Source organism: Hypanus sabinus, chromosome 5 (assembly GCF_030144855.1).
Source record: "Hypanus sabinus isolate sHypSab1 chromosome 5, sHypSab1.hap1, whole genome shotgun sequence".
NCBI lineage: Eukaryota > Metazoa > Chordata > Chondrichthyes > Myliobatiformes > Dasyatidae > Hypanus > Hypanus sabinus.
The window spans coordinates 176,230,579-176,251,838 of record NC_082710.1 but is presented as its reverse complement, the minus strand read 5'-3'; the positions used below and the strand labels follow the sequence as shown (position 1 = coordinate 176,251,838).

The following is a 21,260-nucleotide window of genomic DNA, read 5'->3' as shown; positions in this document are numbered from 1 at the left end:
GTATTCCCAGATCCCTATTTTCTATCACACTCCTCAGTGTCCTTCCGTTCACTGTGTAAGACCTACCCCGATTGGTCCTACTGAAGCGCCAAACAGACTTCTCTGCAATAAATTCCCTCTGCCATTTTTCAGCCGATTTCCCCAGATGATCAAATCCCCCTGCAAGTCATGATAAGCCTTCCTCACAGTCCACTACACTCCCAATCTGGGTGTCATCTGCAAATTTGCTGATCCAATTAATCACATTATCATCTAGATCATTGATAAACTGTAGGTGGCAAACAGCAAAGGACACAGCACTGATCCTGTGGCACCTCACTAGTCACCGGCCTCCAGTCAGAGAGACAACACTCTGCTACCACTCTCTGGCTTCTCCCATAAAGCCAACATCTAATCCAATTTACTACCTCATCCTGAATGCCGAGCGACTGAACCTTCCTGACCAGCCTCCCATGTGGGCCCTTGTCAAATACCTTACTAAAGTCCACATGGTCTTGAACAACTCAATAAGATTGGTTAGACATGCCTGATCACGCATGAAGCCATTCTATCCTTCATCTGTCTATGTCTATCCAAATACAGTGTCTATAAGTGGCTTTTTTGACACTGATCAACAACAAAATCAACAATCATGTAAAGTGAAGCCAAATTTCGACAAATTTATTGGAATATATTTCAATTATTACAAAACAACTGATTGCACAATTACTCTCCCCCTTCAAAACTCCTCAAGCTCTGTCAGAAAGCATGGTGATTATCAGTGAACAGCCATTTTCAAGTTCAGCCACAAATTCCCAATTGCAGTCTAGACTCTGACTTGGCCACTTTAGGACATTAACGGTTTTAAGCTATTCTTGAGTAGCTTTGGTTTCATGCTTGGTGTCATTGTCTTAGTGAAAAACAAATCTCCCAAGTCACAGTTCTGTTGCAGACTGCATCAGATTTTCTTCCAGGATTTCCTTGTATTTTGCTTCATTCATTTTACCCTCAACCTTCACAAGCCTTCCTGTGCCCACTGCAATGAAGCATCCCCACGGCATGATGCAGCCACCACCATGCCTCACGGGAGGTATGGTGTGTTTAGTCTGATAGCCAAAAAGCTCAATTTTGTTTTCATCAGAGCACAGAACCTTCTTCCACCTGACTTCAGGGTCGCTCACATGCCTTCCGGCAAATTCTAGATGAGATTTCATGTGAGTTTTTTTCAACAGTGGCTTTCAATTTGCCACTGTCCCATAAAGCTACGACTGGTGAGGCACCCAGGCAACAGTTGTTGTATGCACAGTCTGTCCCATCTCAGCTAGTGAAGCTTGTAACTCCTCCAGAGTTGTCATAGGTCTCTTGGTGGACTCCCTCACAAGTCCTCTTCTTGCACGGTCATTGAGGTTTTGAACTGAACTGAATTTAATTAATGTTATTACTTACATTCTTCATATACATGAGGACTAGAAATCTTTACGTTACGTCTCTGACTGAATGTGCAATGTGCAATTTATAGTAATTTATAATAAATAGTATGTACAACAGGACAGTCAATATAACATAGAAATGCAATTGTATCAGCATGAACTAAGCAGTCTGATAGTCAGGTGGAAGAGGCTGTCCTGGGGACTGTTGGTCCTGGCTTTTATGCAGCGGTACTGTTTCCTGGATGGTAGCAGCTGGAACAGCTTGTGGTTGGGGTGATGATCCCCAAAGGTCCTTCAGACTCTTTTTACACATCTGTCTTTGTAAGTATCCTGAATAGTGGGAAGTCACATCTACAGATGTGCTGGGCTGCAGAGTCCTGTGATTGAGGGAGGTACAGTTTCCATACCAGGCAGTGATGCAGCCAGTCAGGATGCTCTCAGTTGTGCCCCTGTAGAAAATTCTTAGGATTTGGGGGCCCATACCAAACTTCTTCAACCATCTGAGGTAAAAGATGTGCTGTTGTGCTTTTTTCACCACACAGCCAGAATGTACAGACCACGTGATGTGCTGTTCACCCTCGCAAACGCAGATCCATTGATGTCAATAGGAGCTGGCCTGTCTCCATTCCTCCTGTAGATCAAAACCAGCTCCTTTGTTGTTGCAACATTGAGGACGGCAGATTTACAGCTGTGCCATATTCTTTCCATTTCATGATAATTGACTTAACTGTACTCCAAGGGATATTCAGTGACTTGGAAATTTTCTTGAATCCATCTCCTGACTTGAGCTTTTCAATAACCTTTTTGCAGAGTTGCTTGGCGTGTTCTTTTGTCTTCATGGTGTAGTTTTTGCCAGGATACTGACACCAGCAGTTGGTCCCAGGTACAGGTGTATTTTTACTACAGTCCATCGAAACACCTCGACAACATACAGGTCTCCAAAAACAGATTTCCATTTAACTAATTACAGTCGGCCCTCCTTATCCGTGAATTCCGCATCCACGAATTCAACCAACTGCGAATCGAGAAAACCCGGAAGTGCTCTTCCAGCACTTCTTGTTCCAGAAAGTACAGACTTTTTTTCTTGTCATTATTCCCTAAACAATACAGTATAACAGCTATTTTACATAGCATTTACATTGTATTAGATATTATAAGTAATCTAGAAATGATTTAAAGTATACCAGAGGATGTGTGTGAGTTATTATGGACCGGGATCGAAAAAAATCAGAAATTCTCTTACTAAGTAAGTCAGAACAGGTACATCCGGTATTATTTAGCGTCGGTTAGTCAAACGTTTGTCTTCATCTATAGTATATATTTTACCTTTCTATGAATATAAAACGCTTAAAACGTATGCTTCAGCGCCGGCTGATCCAGTAACAGATCACTCCCAGCTGCGCTCTCCACTGTGCCGGGTTGATGTGGAGGATAAAAAACCCAAAACCCAATAATTAAACCACTGCATTGCTCAGTAATAATTGTAGCTTTCATCGGGGCAGAGCTTTTCTCACTTTATCCTTTAAAATTGTTTCGATCATTGACTGACGTAGCCTAACACTTTTCCAATGTTCGATGGCGTTTCACCTCTTTCTGATCGCTTATTATTTCCACTTTATTTTCAATCGTGATCGTGATTATTTTCGTGAACAAAAACACTGCAGATTCAGAGCCCATCGCCAGGTCCTAATGTCACTGCACTAAGACAAGTTAAATAAAGTCTAGGGTTCCGCTGGGTCCTAAGGTCCACCTCATTGATACAGGTTGAATAAGGGTCTTGAGCATCCGCGATTTTTGGTATCTGCGAGGGGTCCCGGAACCAATCCCTCTCGGATAAAGAAGGCCGACTGTATGTAACTTCTAAAGTTAATCTGCTGCACCAGTAATGATGTGGTGTGTCATATGAAACGGGGTGAATACTTACGCAATCAATTATTCTGTTTTATAATTGTAATTAACTTTGAACATTTTGTAGTGATCTACTTTCAAGTTGACACAGAAAAGACTTTTCCTGTTGATCAGTGTCAAAAATGTCAAATTAAACCAACTCTGATTCAATACTGTAAAACAATAAAATATAAAATCTTCTGGGGGGTGTGAATACTTTTTAAAGGCACTGTACTTATATATCTGGTCCCTTACAATATCTTCCAATAACTTTCCCACAACTAATGTCAGACTCACTGGTCTATAATTTCCTTATTTATGTTCAGAGCCTGTTTTATACAACAGAACAACTTTAGCTTTTCTCCAATCATCTGGTACCACTCCTTTTGCAAAGGATGGTTTAAATATCTCTGCTGGGATCCCAGCAATTTCTGCACACCTCTTCTAGGGTCTGAGGGAACACCTCGTCAGGCCCAAGGAATTTATCCACCCTGATTAGCGTCAGGGTAGCAAACACCTCCTCCTCTGTAACCTGCACATGGTCCATGAAGTTGATGCTGCTTTGTCTTAATTCTAAAGACTTTGCATCCATCTCCTGAGTAAATACAAATGCAAAGAATTAATTTAAGATTTCCCCCATGTGTTTTGTTTCCACACTTGGATTACCTAACATTCTGATCTTCCAGAGGACCAATTTTATGCCGAGCAGTCATTTTACACAACGTATCTGTAGAAACCTCCTTCACGTTGTCTGCTAGAGCAACTTCATGCTTTCCTTTAGCCTTCCTGATTTATTTTGTAAGTATTTTCTTGCATTTTGTCCTTCATAAGCACCTCATATGTTTTTTCCTTCCTATACCTGCTATGCAGCTCCTTTTCTCTCTTAACCAGGGCCTCAATATCTCTTGAAAACTGGGTTCCATACACCTGTTACCTTTACCTTTTATTACTCTCAAAATTTGGTATAAAGGCAATTGGAGCCTGGGCCCTGCCCTCAGTCTCCAGGATGTAGTATGGTGGTCAATTGCTGCTTGTTCTTTCTTCCAGCCAATAAAAGCCTATATCTCGCCTCGCATCTCGGAGAGTTATTGATGGTGCATCAGCTATGCACCTCCTTTCCTCTCTTAACCAGGGCCTCAATATCTCTTGAAAACTGAGGTTCCATACACCTGTTACCTTTACCTTTTATTACTCTCAAAATTTGGTTTTGAAAGTCTCCACTTTAAAAGTACACCTTTGCCAGAAAACAGCCTGTCCCAATCCACACTTGCCAGATCATTTCTGATGACATGAAATTGGCCTTTCTCCAATTTAGAATCTCAACCCATGGAACAGATCTATATTTTTACATATTCACTTTGAAACTAATAGCATTGTGGTCACTGGATGTAAACTGCTCCCCTACATAAGCTTCTATCACCCACTCTGTCTCATTCCCGAATAGCAGATCCAGTATCACACACTCTGTCATTGGGACTCCGACATACGGATGAAGGAAACTTTTCTGAACACATTGGACAAACCCTATCCCATCCAGTCCTGTGAGAGTATGGGATTCCTAGTCAATATGTTGAAAGTTAAAATCACCAAATACTACTACCGTGTGTTTCTTGCAGCAGTCTGCAATCTCTTTACAAATTTGTTGCTTTAAATCCCTCGGCTTGTTGTGTGGTCTGTCATCCACCTTTCCTACGATACAGTGCTCAGCCTATTAGTGCTATTTCATGAGAATTAAAAAGAAGTAAGTTTGCAGATGACATGAAAATAACACTGGACAGCAAATTGTTATGAAAGTGTTGCTTCATCAGATATTTGTTTGTGTATGATAGACCACATAATGCTGAACACAAATATGATTTCAGACTTGCATCAGACAGGAATTTGGAGAATCAGGAAATTAACTTTTATTGACAATAATGCATTTATTTGCATGATGGTGCTGACTCTTTGCAAAAGTTCAACTATGCTAATTTTTTTGTTGATAACTTTCATTTATATTCAGTGTCTGAAGCTTCTCACTTAAGTGTCTAAGAATTATCACTAGCATTGACAGAATCCAGTTGCCCTGATACTCTTTCTCCATGACCGCAATATCCTGGTGAAACCTTTCACCATACTCATCACTGACAGCACCAAGATTTACAGGGAAGCATTCTAAATGGGAATCAGAAAACGAATCTTTAGTGACATGTTGCTCTTCATGGTTTTGTATGCTTGACTCATGTTGTCAACGAGCTGCATGTCGTTTGGTGCTCTGCAGTTGCCAGAAAATGTTTAACAACATCCTTGGATGCCTACCATGTGACTTTCTCCAGTCCCGCTAAAAATTCTTCAAATTGCCTGACATTGATGACCTGTTTTATTTGTGGACCATCAAAAATGCCTTCATTAATCTTGGCATCAGTTATTCTGATGATTTATGAATTGAAATAACAAATATAGATGATTTCAAGAAAATGTACATGATAGGGAAATTTCATGGTGGATTTCATGATCAGCAACTCAAAATCCGTAAGATACACCCAAAAGTATTCAGGAAGCAAAATCTTTGTTGTCCAGCTGTAACTGGGGTATGGTGGACAGAGAAAAAGTTTATCGAAAATTACTGAAGGATATGTATCTGCTGAATAAGTGGGCTGATGTACATCAGAATGAACTTAATTCTGATAAGTGCTAGCTATTGTCAGATCAAGGGCGGTGGTACACAGTGAACAACAGGGCGCAGTGGAATGTTGGGGGATAGATGGACCTTGGAGTCCAAGTACATGGTTCCCAGAAAGTGGAGTCACAGCTACACGGGTTGATAAAGGGAGCTTTTAGCACACTGGCCTGTTCTGTTTTGGTCACCCCGCTACTGGAAAGAGTTCAGAAATATTTACAAGGATCTTGCTGGGACGAGAGGGACTGAGTAATGGGGAGAGGTTGCACAGTCTCGGACTTTATTCCTTGGAGCATATGAGACTGAGAACTGATCTTATGAGCCCCTTCCATTGGTTGGGGTCAAACATGGATATTGCATCTGAGCTGTTTACATATCATATAAACTGGTACACAAGTCAGGGCAAGTCAAGACAAGTCCAGTCACTTTTTATTGTCATTTCGACCATAACTGCTGGTACTGTACACAGTAAAAACAAGACAACGTTTTTCAGGACCATGGTGCTACATGAAACAATACAAAAACTACACTAAACTACATAAACCAACAGAGAAACTACACTAGACTACAGACCTAACCAGGACTGCATAACGTGCACAAAACAGTGCAGGTATTACAATAAATAATAAACAAGACAATAGGCACAGCAGAGGGCAGTAGGTTAGTAGTCCAATGGCTTGGGGGAAAGTCTGTTACATAAATAAACAGCCGAATGGCGGTGTCCAGGATTCCGTCCATTTCTGTACTCCCGCTGAGTATTTCGTTGCCACAGATGTAGTGCAATTTAATGTCCATTGGAGAGCAGAATGGACGGGAGAGCCGGATGGCTAGGGCCTGCTTTTTTCCTGGTATGGATTCCTGCCCACTCGCCTTGTTTCTGCTTCCTCACACACCACTTATGACGGCCCCACCTTCGGCTACCGGCATCAGGCGACTCCAAGGACTGCAGGGCCAATTCTCTCAGCAAACAGACATTGGAGAGCAGAATGGACGGGAGAGCCGGCTGGCTGGGGCTTACTTTTCTCCTGGCACGGACTCCTGCCCATTCGCCTTGGTTCCGCTTCCTCGCAAACCGCTTACGACGTCCCCAACTCCGGCCATATCTCTCCCTCTCTCCAAACAGCGGACATATCAAAAGGAACAGCAGAAACCAACACAGTTTAGCATCAGTGGTATTGTAGGACTCCAACTCCGGGTCTTTCCTCAGGGTTTACTCCCAAAGCCATCCCCATGACTGGGAACAGTCACAAGACAGCAGAGGATTGAGGTTAGGATTTTCCGTCTGCTAGATGATCTGCTAACCACAGCTGATGAGCCCCATCTGTTCAGAGTGACTTGTTTTCAGATGCCAGTTCCTGCTTTTGGCCCTTCTCCTGTCAGTAGAAACGGTTCCACCATGCTTAGTAGCTGAGCCACACTGGAAGGGCAGGAGGTGGACTTGATTGTCAGGGGCTATTTGAGATGCACTCCATTGGGAATATTAAGTAGATTGTGGGAGCTTATCTCCACCAACTGCCCTGGTTATAACACCAGGAACCAGTGATCTTGTAGAGATGTGTAAAATCATGATGAACATAGAGAGGATGAATTCACAGTCTTTTCCCCCGGGTTAGAGAAACCATCAGACCATAAGATATCGGAGCAGAATTAGGCCATTTGGCCCAACGAGTCTGCTTCACCATTTTATCATGGCTGATCCAATTTTCCTCTCAGTCCCAATCTTCTGCCTTCTCCCTGTGCCCTGACCAATCAACAATCCATCAATTTCTGCTTTAAATATACATAAAGACTTGCCCTCCACAACTGCCTGTGGCAAAGAATTCCACAGATTCACCACTCACTGGCTAAGGAAATTCCTCCTCATCACTGTTCTACAAGGATGCCTCTCCATTCTGAGGCTGTGTCCTCTGGTCTTACACTCTCCCACCATGGGAAGCATCCTCTCTATATCCACTCTATCAAGCCTTCCACCATTTGATTGATTTCATTGAGGTCACCCCTCATTCTTCTGAATTCCAGTGAATACAGGCACTGAACCATCAAACTCTCTTCGTATGACAAGCTATTCAATCCTGGAATTGTTTTTGTGAACCTCTTTTGAACCCTCTGCAGTATCAGCACATCCTTTCTAAGATGTAGGGCCCAAAACTGCTCACAATACTCCAAATGAGGCCTGACCACTGCTTTATAAAGTCTAAACGTTATATCCTTGCTTTTATATTCTTGTCCTTTTGAAATAAGTGCATTGCATTTGCCTTCCTCACCACAGACTCAACCTTCAATTTAAACGTCCAGGAATCCTGCACAAGGACTCTCTGGTCCCATTGTGCCTCAGTTTTGATTTTGTATTTTCTCTCCATTTAGAAAATAGTCAACCCTTTCATTTCTTCTACCAAAATGAATGACCATACACTACCCGGCAATGTACTCCATCTGCCATTTTTTTGCCCATTTTCCAAACCTTTCAGTCGTACTGTAGCCTCTCTACTTCCTCAAAACTACCCGCCCCCTACCTATCTTCATATCATCTGCAAACTTTGCAACAGAGCCATCAACTCCATCATCAAAATCATTGACATATAACGTAGAAAGAATCAGTCCCAACACAGACCTCTGTGGAACAACACCAGTCACCAGCAGATAACCAGAAAAGCCCCCCTTTATTCCCACTCTTTGCCTCCTGCCAATCAGCCGCTCCCTTATCCATATTAGAATCATTCCTGGGCTCGTAGCTTGTTAAGCAGCCTTGTGTGGCACCTTGTCAAAGGCCTTCTGAAAATCCAAGGACACAACACCAACAGATTCTCCTTTGTCTTTACAGCTTGTTGTTTATTCAAAGAATTCCAATAGATTCCTCAGGAAAGATTTTCCCTTGAGAAAACCATGCTGATTACAGCCTATTATATTATTTGCCTCAAAGTGCCCTGAGACCTCATCCTTAAAAATCAACCAACATCTTCCCTACCACTGCAGTCAGACTAACTGGCCTATAGTTTCCTTTCTTCTGCCTCCCTCCCTTCTTAAGGGTGGAGTAACATTTGCAATTTTCTAGTCTTTTGTATCCATTGTAGAATCTGGTGATTCTTGAAATATCATGATTAATGCCTCCATGATCTCTTCAGCCACCTCTTTCAGATCTCCAGGGTGTACACTGTCTGGTTCAGTGACTTATCTACCTTCAGTCCTTTCAGTTTCCCATGAACTTTCCCTCCTGCTATGGTAACTTCACCAACATCATGACCCCTGACACTTGGAACTTCAACCATACTGCTACTGTCTTCCACAGTGAAGACGGATGCAAAATACTTCTTCAGTTCCTCCGCCGTTCTGTTGTCCCCCATTACTATCTCTCTGGCATCATTTTTGAGTGGTCCGATATCCATTCTTACCTCTCTTTTACACTTTATGTATCTGAAGAAACTTTTGATATCCACTTTAATATTATTGGCTCTCTTGCTTTTGTATTCCATCTTTCCCTTAGTGACTTTTTTAGTTGCCTTCTGTTGGTTTTTAAAAGCTTTTCAATACTTTAATTTCCCACTAACTTTTGCTCTATTATATGCTCTCTTTGGATTTGACTTATCATGTTAGCCACGGTTGTGTCATCGTTCCTTTAGAAAACCTCTTCCTCTTTGGGATGTATATATCCCGTGCTTCTGAACTGCTTCCGGAAATTCCAGGCTTTGCTGACTGCTGTCATCACTGCCAGTGTTCTTTTCCAATCAATTCTGGCCAACTCCTCTTTCATTCCCCTGTAATTCCCTTTATTCCACTGAAATACTGATACATCTGACTTGAGTTTTTCCTTCTCAAATTTCAGTGATCAACCCCCAAGGGTTCTTTTACATTAAGCTCTCTAATCAATTCCGGTTCATTGCACAACACCCAATCTGAAATATCTGATTCTCTTTTGAGCTCAACAAGCTGTTCTGAAAAGCTACCTCGTAGGCATTCTAGAAATTCCCCCTCCAGGAATCCCACACCCGCCTGATTTTCTCAATCTACCTGCATACTGAAGTCCCCCATGACTATTGTAATATTGTCCTTGTGATATGCATTTTCTTTCTTCCATAGTAATTTGTAGGCCATATCCTTACTGCTGTCTGGGGGTCTGTACACAACTCCTCTCAGGGTCTTTTTACCCTTGCAGTTCCTTAGCTCTGTCCACGATGATTCATCACCTTCTGACCCTATTTCATCTCTGCCGAATGATGATATCAGTTTCTACCAACAGAGCAATGCTGCTTTCCTGCCTGTCCTTTCAATACAAAGTGTATCCTCAGACATTATGATCCCAGCTATAATCTTTCAGCCATGATTCAGTGATGGCTCCAACATCCTACCTGCCAATCTGTAACTGTGCTGCAAGTTCATCTACCTTATTCCGTATACTGTGTCAGTCCTGTGTTCACCCTTGTTGATTTTGTCCACCTTTTACATTACAACTCATCCTGTTGACTGCAATTTTGTCCTATCAGCAGCCTCTCCTCATTGCACATTGCCTCTGTCCGTAAACCAGCTACCTGACCTTCAGTACTATTATCCACCTTTCCTATGACACTTCTTGCATTGACATATTTGTGGCTCAAACACAGGTCACACCATGCTCAACCTTTGGATTCCTAACTTTGTCCGAGGTCTTTCCAGCATTTGTCTCCACAAACTCTCCACTATCTTCTGCTGTAACGGCATAGTTTTAAGGTCGGGGGGGGGGGGGGGGAATTTAGCAGTAACATGAGCAGCAACCTCTTTTTCACTGAAGTTGCTATGTGGAATAAGCTGCCAGGGGAGGTGGTTGAGACAAGTACAATAATAACAATTGTAACAATACTCAGTATTCTGGCTGGTCGTATCATGATCTGGTCTGGCAATCTGAATGCCCGGGAATGTAAGAAGCTGCAGAGAGAAGTGGACTCAGCCCAATACATCAGGGGCAAATCCCTCCCCACCATTGGTAGTATTTACAGGAGGTGCTGCCTCTAGAAGGCAATTCCATTATTAAAGAGTTTCACCATTCAGCCATGACATCTCCTTGCAGTGACCATTAGGCAGAAGCTACAGAAGCCTGAAGTCCCCACACAACCAGGTTCAGGAATAGAAACTGTTCAGTTCATGAACTAACTCACAAAACTCTAGTCGCTAACTCAGTATGACAACACTATGACAACCTTGATCACTTTGCACTACAACAGACTTTGTTTATTTTTTCATTCTGATTGTGTTATTTCCTGTAAAAATTATGTATAATTTATGTTTTCATTGTGAGTGCTACCTCTGTGACTATATAGCCTGTGATGTTGCTGCAAGTCTGTGTGTTTTTTGAGCTGGTGCTTACATGGACTTGTGCATGGAACATTAAAGCTTTGAATGGACAATCTGTCGGGCACATGGACAAGGAAGGTTTAGAAGGATCTGGGCTAAACCCTGGCAAAAGGGACTAGTTTGGATGGGGCATGTTGTTCATCATGGACCAGTTGGGCTGATGGACCTGTTTCTGGGCTGTATATCTCTACAATTAAACATCAGTGAGAGTGATGAAGTCTCAGAGCCTCCATTATAACAGTCCATTGCAGCCATTTCTGGTTGTTCCAGTAAACACCTATTGATGTGACAGGAGGAGGCTGCTCGGGCAGTTGTGGACTTTCCACCTCATGGAGTAAGAAGAAGGTTCACCAGATTGATTCCTGGGATGGCAGGACTTTCATATGAAGAAAGACTGGATTGACTAGGCTTATACTCACTGGAATTCAGAAGATTGAGGGTGGGACCTTATTGAAACGTATACAATTCTGAAGGGATTGGATAGGCTGGATGCAGGAAGATTGTTTCCGATGTTGGGGAAATCCAGAATGAGTGGTCACAGTTTAAGGATAAAGGGAAAGCCTTTTAGGACCGAGATGAGGAAAAACTTCTTCACACAGAGAGTGGTGAATCTGTGGAATTCTCTGCCACAGGAAACAGTTGAGGCCAGTTCATTGGCTATATTTAAGAGGAAGTTCGATATGGCCCTTGTGGCTAAAGGGATCGGAGGTATGGAGAGAAAGCAGGTACAGGGTTCTGAGTTGGATGATCAGCCATGATCATACTGAATGGCGGTGCAGGCTCGAAGGGCCGAAAGGCCTACTCCTGCACCTATTTTCTATGTTTCTATGTTTACCGAACTAATCCCGCTGGGGTGCATTGCAGATTTTTTCATTGTCTGATTCACTGATCTTTATTCTACAGACGATCTCTTCCCTGCTGTTCCTGACTGGGTCCTGCCACTGGTCGTCACCATTTGTGTTGTAATTGCTGCTAACTCCACTGTGATTTATTGGAATGTGAAACAAAACAGACGCATAAAATGTATGTTTCTGCAATATTGTGAGCTACAGGCCTGGAAATCCACTGGAACATCTCCCAGTTTCCCTCTGAAATTTCGATGAAAAGCCAGAGCATTTTCTGGAGAAATCATGTAAAATCCACATTTCCCAGCAGGGTCTGACATTCCAGCAGTGAATGTTGTCTCTGGAAAGAATACTTGTAGCCATAGAGATGGGAAGTAAGGAAGGAAACTGCCTGATGTTGCATCTCCTGTGTCGGCATGGTGACGTGCCCGGAGGATCAACTGGTCACTGATTCACCTGCTTCCGGTAACTTGGTTCCCGATGTTTAGGCTCCTCTGCAGTGGTGAGACTGGGCACAGTTTATACGATAACTTTGTTTAATAGCTCAAACCAAATTTTAAAATATGCATTTTCATCACGTATCCGAACCCTGTGAGCTCCCCACTCACTTTGCCCTACAATGGTCTAAAGAGGCTGATCAGGGGCTGAAGGACAGAGCTTCATCTTTTAAGCAGTGAAGCACAAAAAGTGCTGGTGGAACTCAGCATCTGTGGAAAGAAATAAACAGTCAACGTCTCAGACCAAGACCCTTGATTGGAAAGGAAGGGTGAAGAAGCCAGCGAGAACATGGGTGGAGGGGTGGAGTACAATCCAGAGGCTGGTAGGTGAAGGCAGCTGAAGGAAAAGAGTGGTGGATGAGGGAGAGAATTGAATTGTGAAGATGGGGGATGATAGATTTGAAAAGTAAAGTTTTGAAGCAGAAGGAATCTTTATTGGAGAGGAGAATGGATCAGGGGAGAGAGAGAAGGAGAAGGGACCTGATAGGCAGTGGAGGAGAAGTGGTAGGAGGGAAGTCAGAATGGGGAATGGAAAAAGAGAAGAGGGAAAGCATCAGAGGGAGGTGATAGGCATGTGCGGAGAGAAGCACTGTAAGGATACCATACAGCCCTCATTGCTGAGGAAAAGCACCGTTCAATACAGGTTGGCAATTCCATTGTATCCTGGATAATGGACTACCTGACTGGCAGACCACAGTTTTTGTGGCTTCACAGCTGTGTGTCAGACATGACTAGAAGCAGCACTGGGGCCCCACAGGCAATGGTATTGGCTCCCTTGCTGTTTACCCTGTATACCCCAGGCTTTAAATACAACACAGTCATTTCATCTGTAGAAAATTATCTGACAACTTAGCAATAGTGTATAAAGAGAGGCTGGGAGGATGAATACAGGGCCTTGGTGGAGGATGTTTGTCATGGGTCTGGAGGACTGGAATTTGCAAATATCACTCCACTCTTTAAGAAGAGAGGAAGGCAAAAGAAAGGAAATTATAGGCTAGTTAGCCGAATCTCACTGGTTGCTAAACTGTTGGAGTCTATTATTAAGGATGAGGTTGTGGGGTACTTGGAGACTAATGATAAAATAAGTCAAAGTCAGCATGGTTTCTGTAACGGGAAATCTTGCCTGACCAATCTGTTGGAGTTCCTCGAGGAAGTACCAAGTAGTGTGGACAAAGGAGAGACAGTGGATGTGATTTACTTGGATTTTCAGAAGGCATTTGATAAGGTGCCAGACATGAGGCTGCTTAGCAAATAAAATCCTATGGATTTCACAGGAAAGATACTGGCATGGAGAGGAACTGGTGGAAGGCAGGAGGCAGTGAGTGGGAATAAAAGGGGCCTTTTCTGGTTGGCTACCAGTGACTAGTGGTATTCCTCAGGGGTCAGTTTTCTGTGGTGGAAATATCCAGAACTAGAGGGCACAACCTCAAAATTGAGGGGTGACCTTTTAGAACAGAGGTGAGGAGAATTTTTTTTTAGCCAGAGAGTAGTGGATCTGTGGAATGCTCAGCCACAGACTGTGGTGGAGGCCAAGTCAGTGAGTTTATTTCGGGCAGAAGTTGAACGTTTCCTGATCGGTCAGGGCATCAAAGGATATGGGGAGTGTCAGGTGCATGGGGTTGGGTGGGATCAGAGATCAGCAGTCCTGGATAGTGGAGCAGACTCAATGGGCTGAATGGCCTAACCTGCTCATCTGCCTTCAGGTCTTGGAATTTATCAAATGGTGCAAGCTGAATCACCTTCAGCTCAACATCAGGAAGGCAAAGGAGATGGTGATGGACTTTAGGAAGACTGATCCTGCACTGCTCCCTGATGATTGATGGTGAGAACGTGAATGAGGTGAGGACCAACAAGTACCTGGGGGTACACCTGGATGACAGCCTTGAATGGAGCACCAACACTGAAGCTGTGTACAAGGAGGATCAGAGTTTCCTCTACTTTCTGAGGAGACTGAGGTCCTTTGGAGTCTGCAGGCCTCTCTTTCTCATGTTCTACCAATCTGTTGTCACCGATACAGTCTTCAATGTGGTGGTGTGCTGGGGCAATGGCATCAACACTGGAGATGCCAACAGGCTCAATAAACCGATTAGACAGGCTGGCTCTGTAAAAGGAGTCAAACTGTACACACTGGAGGCTGTTGCAGAACAAAGGACCCGACGGAAAATATGGGCAATGTTTCTCACCCTCTGCATGTCACCTAGACTGAACAGAGGATCATATTTAGTAATAAACTAAGACAACTGCGCTTGTCTAAAAATCACTGGATGAAGTCATTCTTACCCTCAGCGATTAGGCTCGATAATGAGTCAATCTCTAGAGGGGAAGTGATGACCCCTCCTGTTAGACTGTTTAAGGTTACATTTTTTATTCTAATATCTGTAACTTCATTTGGCATCAATAAAGTATCTATCTATCTAGAAGGGGTCAGAGGGGAGTCAGAATGGGGAATAGAAAAATAGTGGAGGGAGGGCATCAGAGGGAGGTGATAGGCAGGTTAGGAGAAGAGAGGGGTTAAGGAGGGGGTCAGAATGGGAAATGGAAGAAGGGAGAAGTTGGGTGGGGGAGAAATTGATATTCATGCCATCAGGTTGGAAACTAATATCAGGTGTTGCTTCTCCAACACAAGAGTGGCCTCATTGTGCCAGGAGAAGAGGCTCAATATGTCGGAATGGGAATGGGGATCGGCATTAAAATGGTTGGTCACTGGGAAATCCTGCCTGATGCAGGTGGAGTGATGGTGCCAACAAGACAGTCCCCCAACCTACATCGGGTCTCACGAATGCAGAAGAGGTCACACTGTGAGCACCATATACAGCTGGTAGCTCACAGCATTTCAAATTCAACACTGAGTGTAACCACTTCAAACCATGATCACTGTGTTCATGTTTTCCTACAGCAACTGTTGGTCATGGTTTTTGTGTTGTCATTTATCGTCTCCACAGCTGCCTGACCCCCTGAGTGTTCCCCATTCTTTCAGTTCTCCAGCATCTGAAGCAAAATCATTGTCCTGAAAATTTGTTGTTGTTCTAATATACCACTGGTCTGTCTTTTCAGAGCTGGAACTTCAGAAATCCATCGTAGAATCTGGTAAGAGTTCAATATTGAAATATTCAGAAACTACAAGAAATAGCCGTTTTATTTAATAAAAACATTTTCTTCTGTGAGGATGAATTATTTAAGTCTTTCATGACATTGCTCTGTTTAGAGATTTGTATATTAAGAATAATAAACGAATTCCCTGTATTTTACAACCAAGGCTCCTTAAAATAATCTTGATCAAATACAAGAGATTTCAGATTTGGAGTGAACAGTCTTCTCTGGGAACAGTGGGTTAAACATAATCTGTCAGTGGGAGTGATGGTTGGTGAGCAAAGGACTTTCATATTTGGCGTAAAGCTGCATTAAGACTGGATGTTTTCAGTTTAAAGCCTTCATAAAGACTGATGCAGGATTTTGACCAAAATTGTCAAAATTTCACTTCACCACCAGCCCGCCCCCCACCCCAGAGATGCTGCTCACTGATTTCCTCCACTCATTGTTTGTTGTGTGAACTAATCCTCGTTGTGTGAATGATATGCTCTGAGTGGAATTTTCCAAGCCCTTGTGCTTTGGGTGCTTCACACCAACCTCGAGAACATGCTGGCAAATTCCCAGAACTGGGTTTGTATTTCTGCACCGAAGATCAATCACCACTCTGACACAGGCTGGAATATTACAGGGTCAGAAGTTGCTGATCCCAGCCCACACTCACCCTGTGTCTGCACCCGAGTTCTGCAGTCCGACAGTCCTGAAGGTCTGAATAATACCTCTCACACCCTCACCTCCCACACACACCCTCACCTCCCCTACTCCACTCAACTCCCCCTCCCCCTCACCTCCTGCACTCTTCCCTCACCTCCCACACTCCGACTCACCTCCCCAACTCCACCCTCACTTCCCCCACTCCCCCTCTCCTCTCACACTCTCCTTCACCTCCCACACCCCCCTCACATCCCACACTCACCCTCAACTACCACACACCTCTCACCTCCCCCACTTCCCCCTCATCAAATCATCATAGGTTTGCTAAGGCTACTGGGGAGACTTTAAACTAGAATGGTTGGGGGTGGGAATCAATTTGAAGAGACTAGGGGAGAGGAGGTTAGTTCACAAATAGAGAAAGCTAGTAGACAGTGTGTGAGGGAGGATAGGCAGGTGATAGAGAAGGGGAGTGCTCAGACCGAAGATGTAGGGGAGAAGGAAGAAAGAGATTATAAAGTTGATCACATCGTTAGGGATGAACAGAGAGGAAGAGGTGGAGAGTTTCTTAAATGCATTTATTTTAATGCTAGGAGCATTGTAAGAAAGGTAGATGAGCTTAGAGCATGGATTGATACCTGGAAATATGATGTTGTAGCTATTAGTGAAACATGGTTGCAGGAGGGGTGTGATTGGCAACTAAATATTCCTGGATTTCGTTGCTTCAGGTGTGATAGAATCGGAGGGACAAGAGGGGGAGGTGATGCATTGCTTGTCTGAGAAAATATTACAACGGTGCTTCGGCAGGATAGATTAGAGGGCTTGTCTAGGGAGACTATTTGGGTGAAATTGAAGAATGGGAAAGGTGTAGTAACACTTATAGGGGTGTATTATAGACCACCTAATGGGGAGCGAGAATTGGAGGAGCAAATTTGTAAGGAGATAGCAGATATTTGTAGTAAGCACAAGGTTGTGATTGTGGGAGATTTTAATTTTCCACACATGGACTGGGAAGCCCAATCTGTAAAAGGGATGGATGGTTTGGAGTTTGTAAAATGTCTGCAGGATAGTTCTTTGCAGCAATACATAGAGGTACTGACGAGAGAAGGGGCAGTGTTGGATCTCCTGTTAGGGAATGAGATAGGTCAGGTGACAGACGTATGTGTTGGGGAGCACTTCAGGTCCAGTGATCACAATACCATTAGTTTCAGTATAATTATGGAGAAGGATAGGACTGGACCCAGGGTTGAGATTTTTGATTGGAGAAAGGCTAACTTTGAGGAGATGCAAAAGGACTTACAGACAGACAGACAGACATACTTTATTGACCCCGAGGGGAATTGGGTTTCGTTACAGCCGCGCCACCAAGAATAGTGAGGAAGTATTGCAATATATATAACCATAAATAATTGGGACAATTTGTTTTATGGGAAGGATGTAACGGAGAAATGGAGGTCATTTAAAGGTGAAATTTTGAGGGTACAGAATCTTTATGTTCCTGTTAGGTTGAAAGGAAAGGTTAAAAGTTTGAGAGCGCCATGGTAGCAGAGGCTCTGACAGAAATATTTCAGATGTCATTAGAAACGGGGCTGGCGCTGGAGGATTGGCGTTTTGCTCATGCGGTTCCATTGTTTAAAAAGGGTTCCGAGAGTAAAACTAGCAATTATAGGCCTGTCAGTTTGACGTCAGTGGTGGGTAAATTAATGGAAAGTATTCTTAGAGATGGTATATTTAATTATCTGGATAGACAGGGTTTGATTAGGAACAGTCAGCATGGATTTGTGCGTGGAAGTTCATGTTTGACAAATCATTGAATTTTTTGAAGAGGTTACGAGGAAAGTTGACGAGGGTAAAGCAGTGGATGTTGTCTATGTGGACTTCAGTAAGGCCTTTGACAAGGTTCCGCACGTAAGGTTAGTTAGGAAGGTTCAGTCATTAGATATTAATATTGAAGTAGTAAAATGGATTCAACAGTGACTGGATGGGAGATGCCAGAGAGTAGTGGTGGATAACTGTTTGTCAGGTTGGAGGCCGGTGACTAGTGGTGTGCCTCAGGGACCTGTACTGGGTCCAATGTTGTTTGTCATATTCTTTAATGATCTGGATGAAGGGGTGGTAAATTGGATTAGAAAGTATGCAGATGATACTAAGGTAGGTGCGTTGTGGATAATGAAATAGGTTTTCAAAGCTTGCAGAGAGATTTAGGCCAGTAAGAAGAATGGGCTGAATGATGGCAGATGGAGTTTAATGCTGATAAGTGTGAGGTGCTACATTTTGGTAGGAATAATCCAAATAGGACATACATGGTAAATGGTAGGGCATTGAAGAATGCAGTCGAACAGAGTGATCTAGGAATAATGATGCATAGTTCCCTGAAGGTGAAATCTCATGTGGATAGGGTGGTGAAGAAAGCTTTTGGTATGCTGGCCTTTATAAATCAGAGCATTGAGTCTAGGAGTTGGGATGTAATGTTAAAATTGTACAAGGCATTGGTAAGGCCAGATTTGGAGTATTGTGTACAGTTCTGGTCACAAAATTATATGAAAGATAATTTAGAGAGAACAAAATAGAGAGAGTACAGAGAAGATTTACTAGAATGTTACCTGGGTTTCAGCACCTAAGTTACAGGGAAAGGTTGAACAAGTTAGGTCTTTATTCTTTGGAGCATAGAATGTTGAGGGGGGACTTGATAGAGGTATTTAAAATTATGAGGGGGATAGATAGAGTTGACGTGGATAGGCTTTTTCCATTGAGAGTAGGGGAGATTCAAACAAGAGGGCATGATTTGAGAGTTAGGGGGCAAAAGTTTAAGGGTAACACGAGGGGGTATTTCTTTACTCAGAGTGGTGGCCTTGTGGAATGAGCTTCCAGCAGAAGTGGTAGAGGCAGGTTCGGTATTGTCATTTAAAGTAAAATTGGATAGGTATATGGACAGGAAAGGAATGGAGGGTTATGTGCTGAGTGTGGACCAGTGGGACTAGGTGAGTGTAAGCGTTGGCACGGACTAGAATGGCTGAGATGGCCTGTTTCCGTGCTGTAATTGTTATATCTCACTACTCTCCCCTCATCTCTCCACTCACCCCTCACCTCCCCAACTCAGCTCCCCCACTCCCCCTCACATCCCTCACTCCCCCTCACATCCCCACTCTCTCCTCACCTCACACACATCCCCCTCAACTATGCCACACCCCCTGACCGCCTCACCTCCCCACTCCGCCTCACCTCCCATGCTCCCACACCTCCCACACTCCCTCACTTCCCCCACTCCCCATCCCACACTCCACCCTCACGTCCGCAACTCCCCCTCACCTCCGCCTCCCCTCACATCCCGCACTCCTACCTCAACTCAGCCACTCCCCGCTCAGCTCCCACACTCCCTCTCAACTCCCCCACTACCCCCTCACATCCCCCCACTCCCCCTCACACCCCACACTCCCTCCTCACCTCCCCCACTCACCCTTCATCCCTTACACATCACTTCACCTCCAACACTCCCCCCACACCTCCCATATTCCCCCCTCACCTCGCATACTCCGCTATCACACCCCACACTCCCACTCACCGCCAACACCCACCCCCACACCCCACACTCCCACTCACCGCCAACACCCACCCCCACACCCCACACTCCCACTCACCGCCAACACCCACCCCTCACCCCCACACTCCCCTTAAGCTCACCTGCTTATCCTCACCTCCTACATTCCCCCCTCAACCACATTTCCCCCTCACCACACACCCCTCACCTCCCACACCCCTACCTCACTTCCCACACCTCCCACACTCCTCCCTTACCTCCACACACTTCCTCAAATCCCCCACTCCCCCTTACCTCGACACTCCACCCCTCAACTCCCATACTCCCCCCTCACTTAGCACACTCCCCTCTCACATCCTTCACTCCTCCCTCACCTCTCTCACTCCTCCCTCATGTCCAGCACTCCGACCTCACCTCCTACACTCCCCCACCCCAACTCACCCCTCAACCCCCACAATCCCCCTCACCTACACTGCTCCCATTCACCTCTGTCACTTCCCCGCACCTCGCACACTCCCCATCACATCCCGCACTCCCCTTCACCTCCCACACTCACCCTCAACTGCCACACTCACCCCTCACCTCCCTCGTTCCCCCAAACCTCCCCTCCCACAATTCCCGCTCACCCCTCACCTCTGCAACTCACCCCCCAACCCCCACTCTCCCCCTCACCTCCCCGCTCCACCTCACCTCCAACGCTTCCATTCACCGTCCACACTCCCCCCTCATGTCCCACACTCACCCTGCACCTGCACACACCCACTCAACTCCCCCCTCCCCCCTCATCTTGACACTCCCCCACTCCCCCTCATCTCCCATACTCCCCCTTCACCTCCCCTACACCCTCATCTCCCCCACGACCCTCACTTACCCCTCTCCCCCTCTACTCCCACACTCCCTTCCAAACCTCCCCTACCCCCTCACATCCCACACACCCCCTCAACCTCCCACACTCACTCTCATCTCCCCACCCCTCCCTCATCTCCCACACCCCTCTCTCACCTCCCACACTCACTCATCACCTCCACATACCCCATTAACTCCCCCACTGCACCCCCAGCTCGACACTCCACCCCTCTCCTCCCATACTCCACCTTCACCTAGCAAACTACTCCCTCAACTCCGGCCATCCTCCCTCACCTCCGGCACTCCCCCTCACCTCCCAAGCTCCCGCTCACATCCCCCACTCTCCCTCACCTCCCACAGTCACCCCTCAACACCCCCACTCAGCCACACCTCAACACTCCACCCCTCACTTCTCATACTCTGCCCTCACCTAGCACACACCTCCCGGCACTCTCCCTCTCCTCCCCTTTCCCTCTCTCCCCTACTCCCCCTCATCTCCCACACTCCCCCTAACATCCC

At 44.9% G+C, this 21,260-nt stretch overlaps 1 protein-coding gene across 1 annotated transcript in view; it reads left to right on the top strand.

Moving 5' to 3' along the window:
• The first annotated feature begins 12,908 nt into the window (after positions 1-12,908).
• LOC132394836 (E3 ubiquitin-protein ligase TRIM39-like) overlaps positions 12,909-21,260 on the top strand; it is a 29,607-nt gene continuing 21,255 nt past the window's right edge. Inside the window, exons 1-2 of the mRNA XM_059971241.1 lie at positions 12,909-12,942; positions 15,674-15,706. Coding sequence (XP_059827224.1) covers positions 12,909-12,942; positions 15,674-15,706 — 67 coding nt within the window. The remainder of the gene's footprint in view (positions 12,943-15,673; positions 15,707-21,260) is intronic.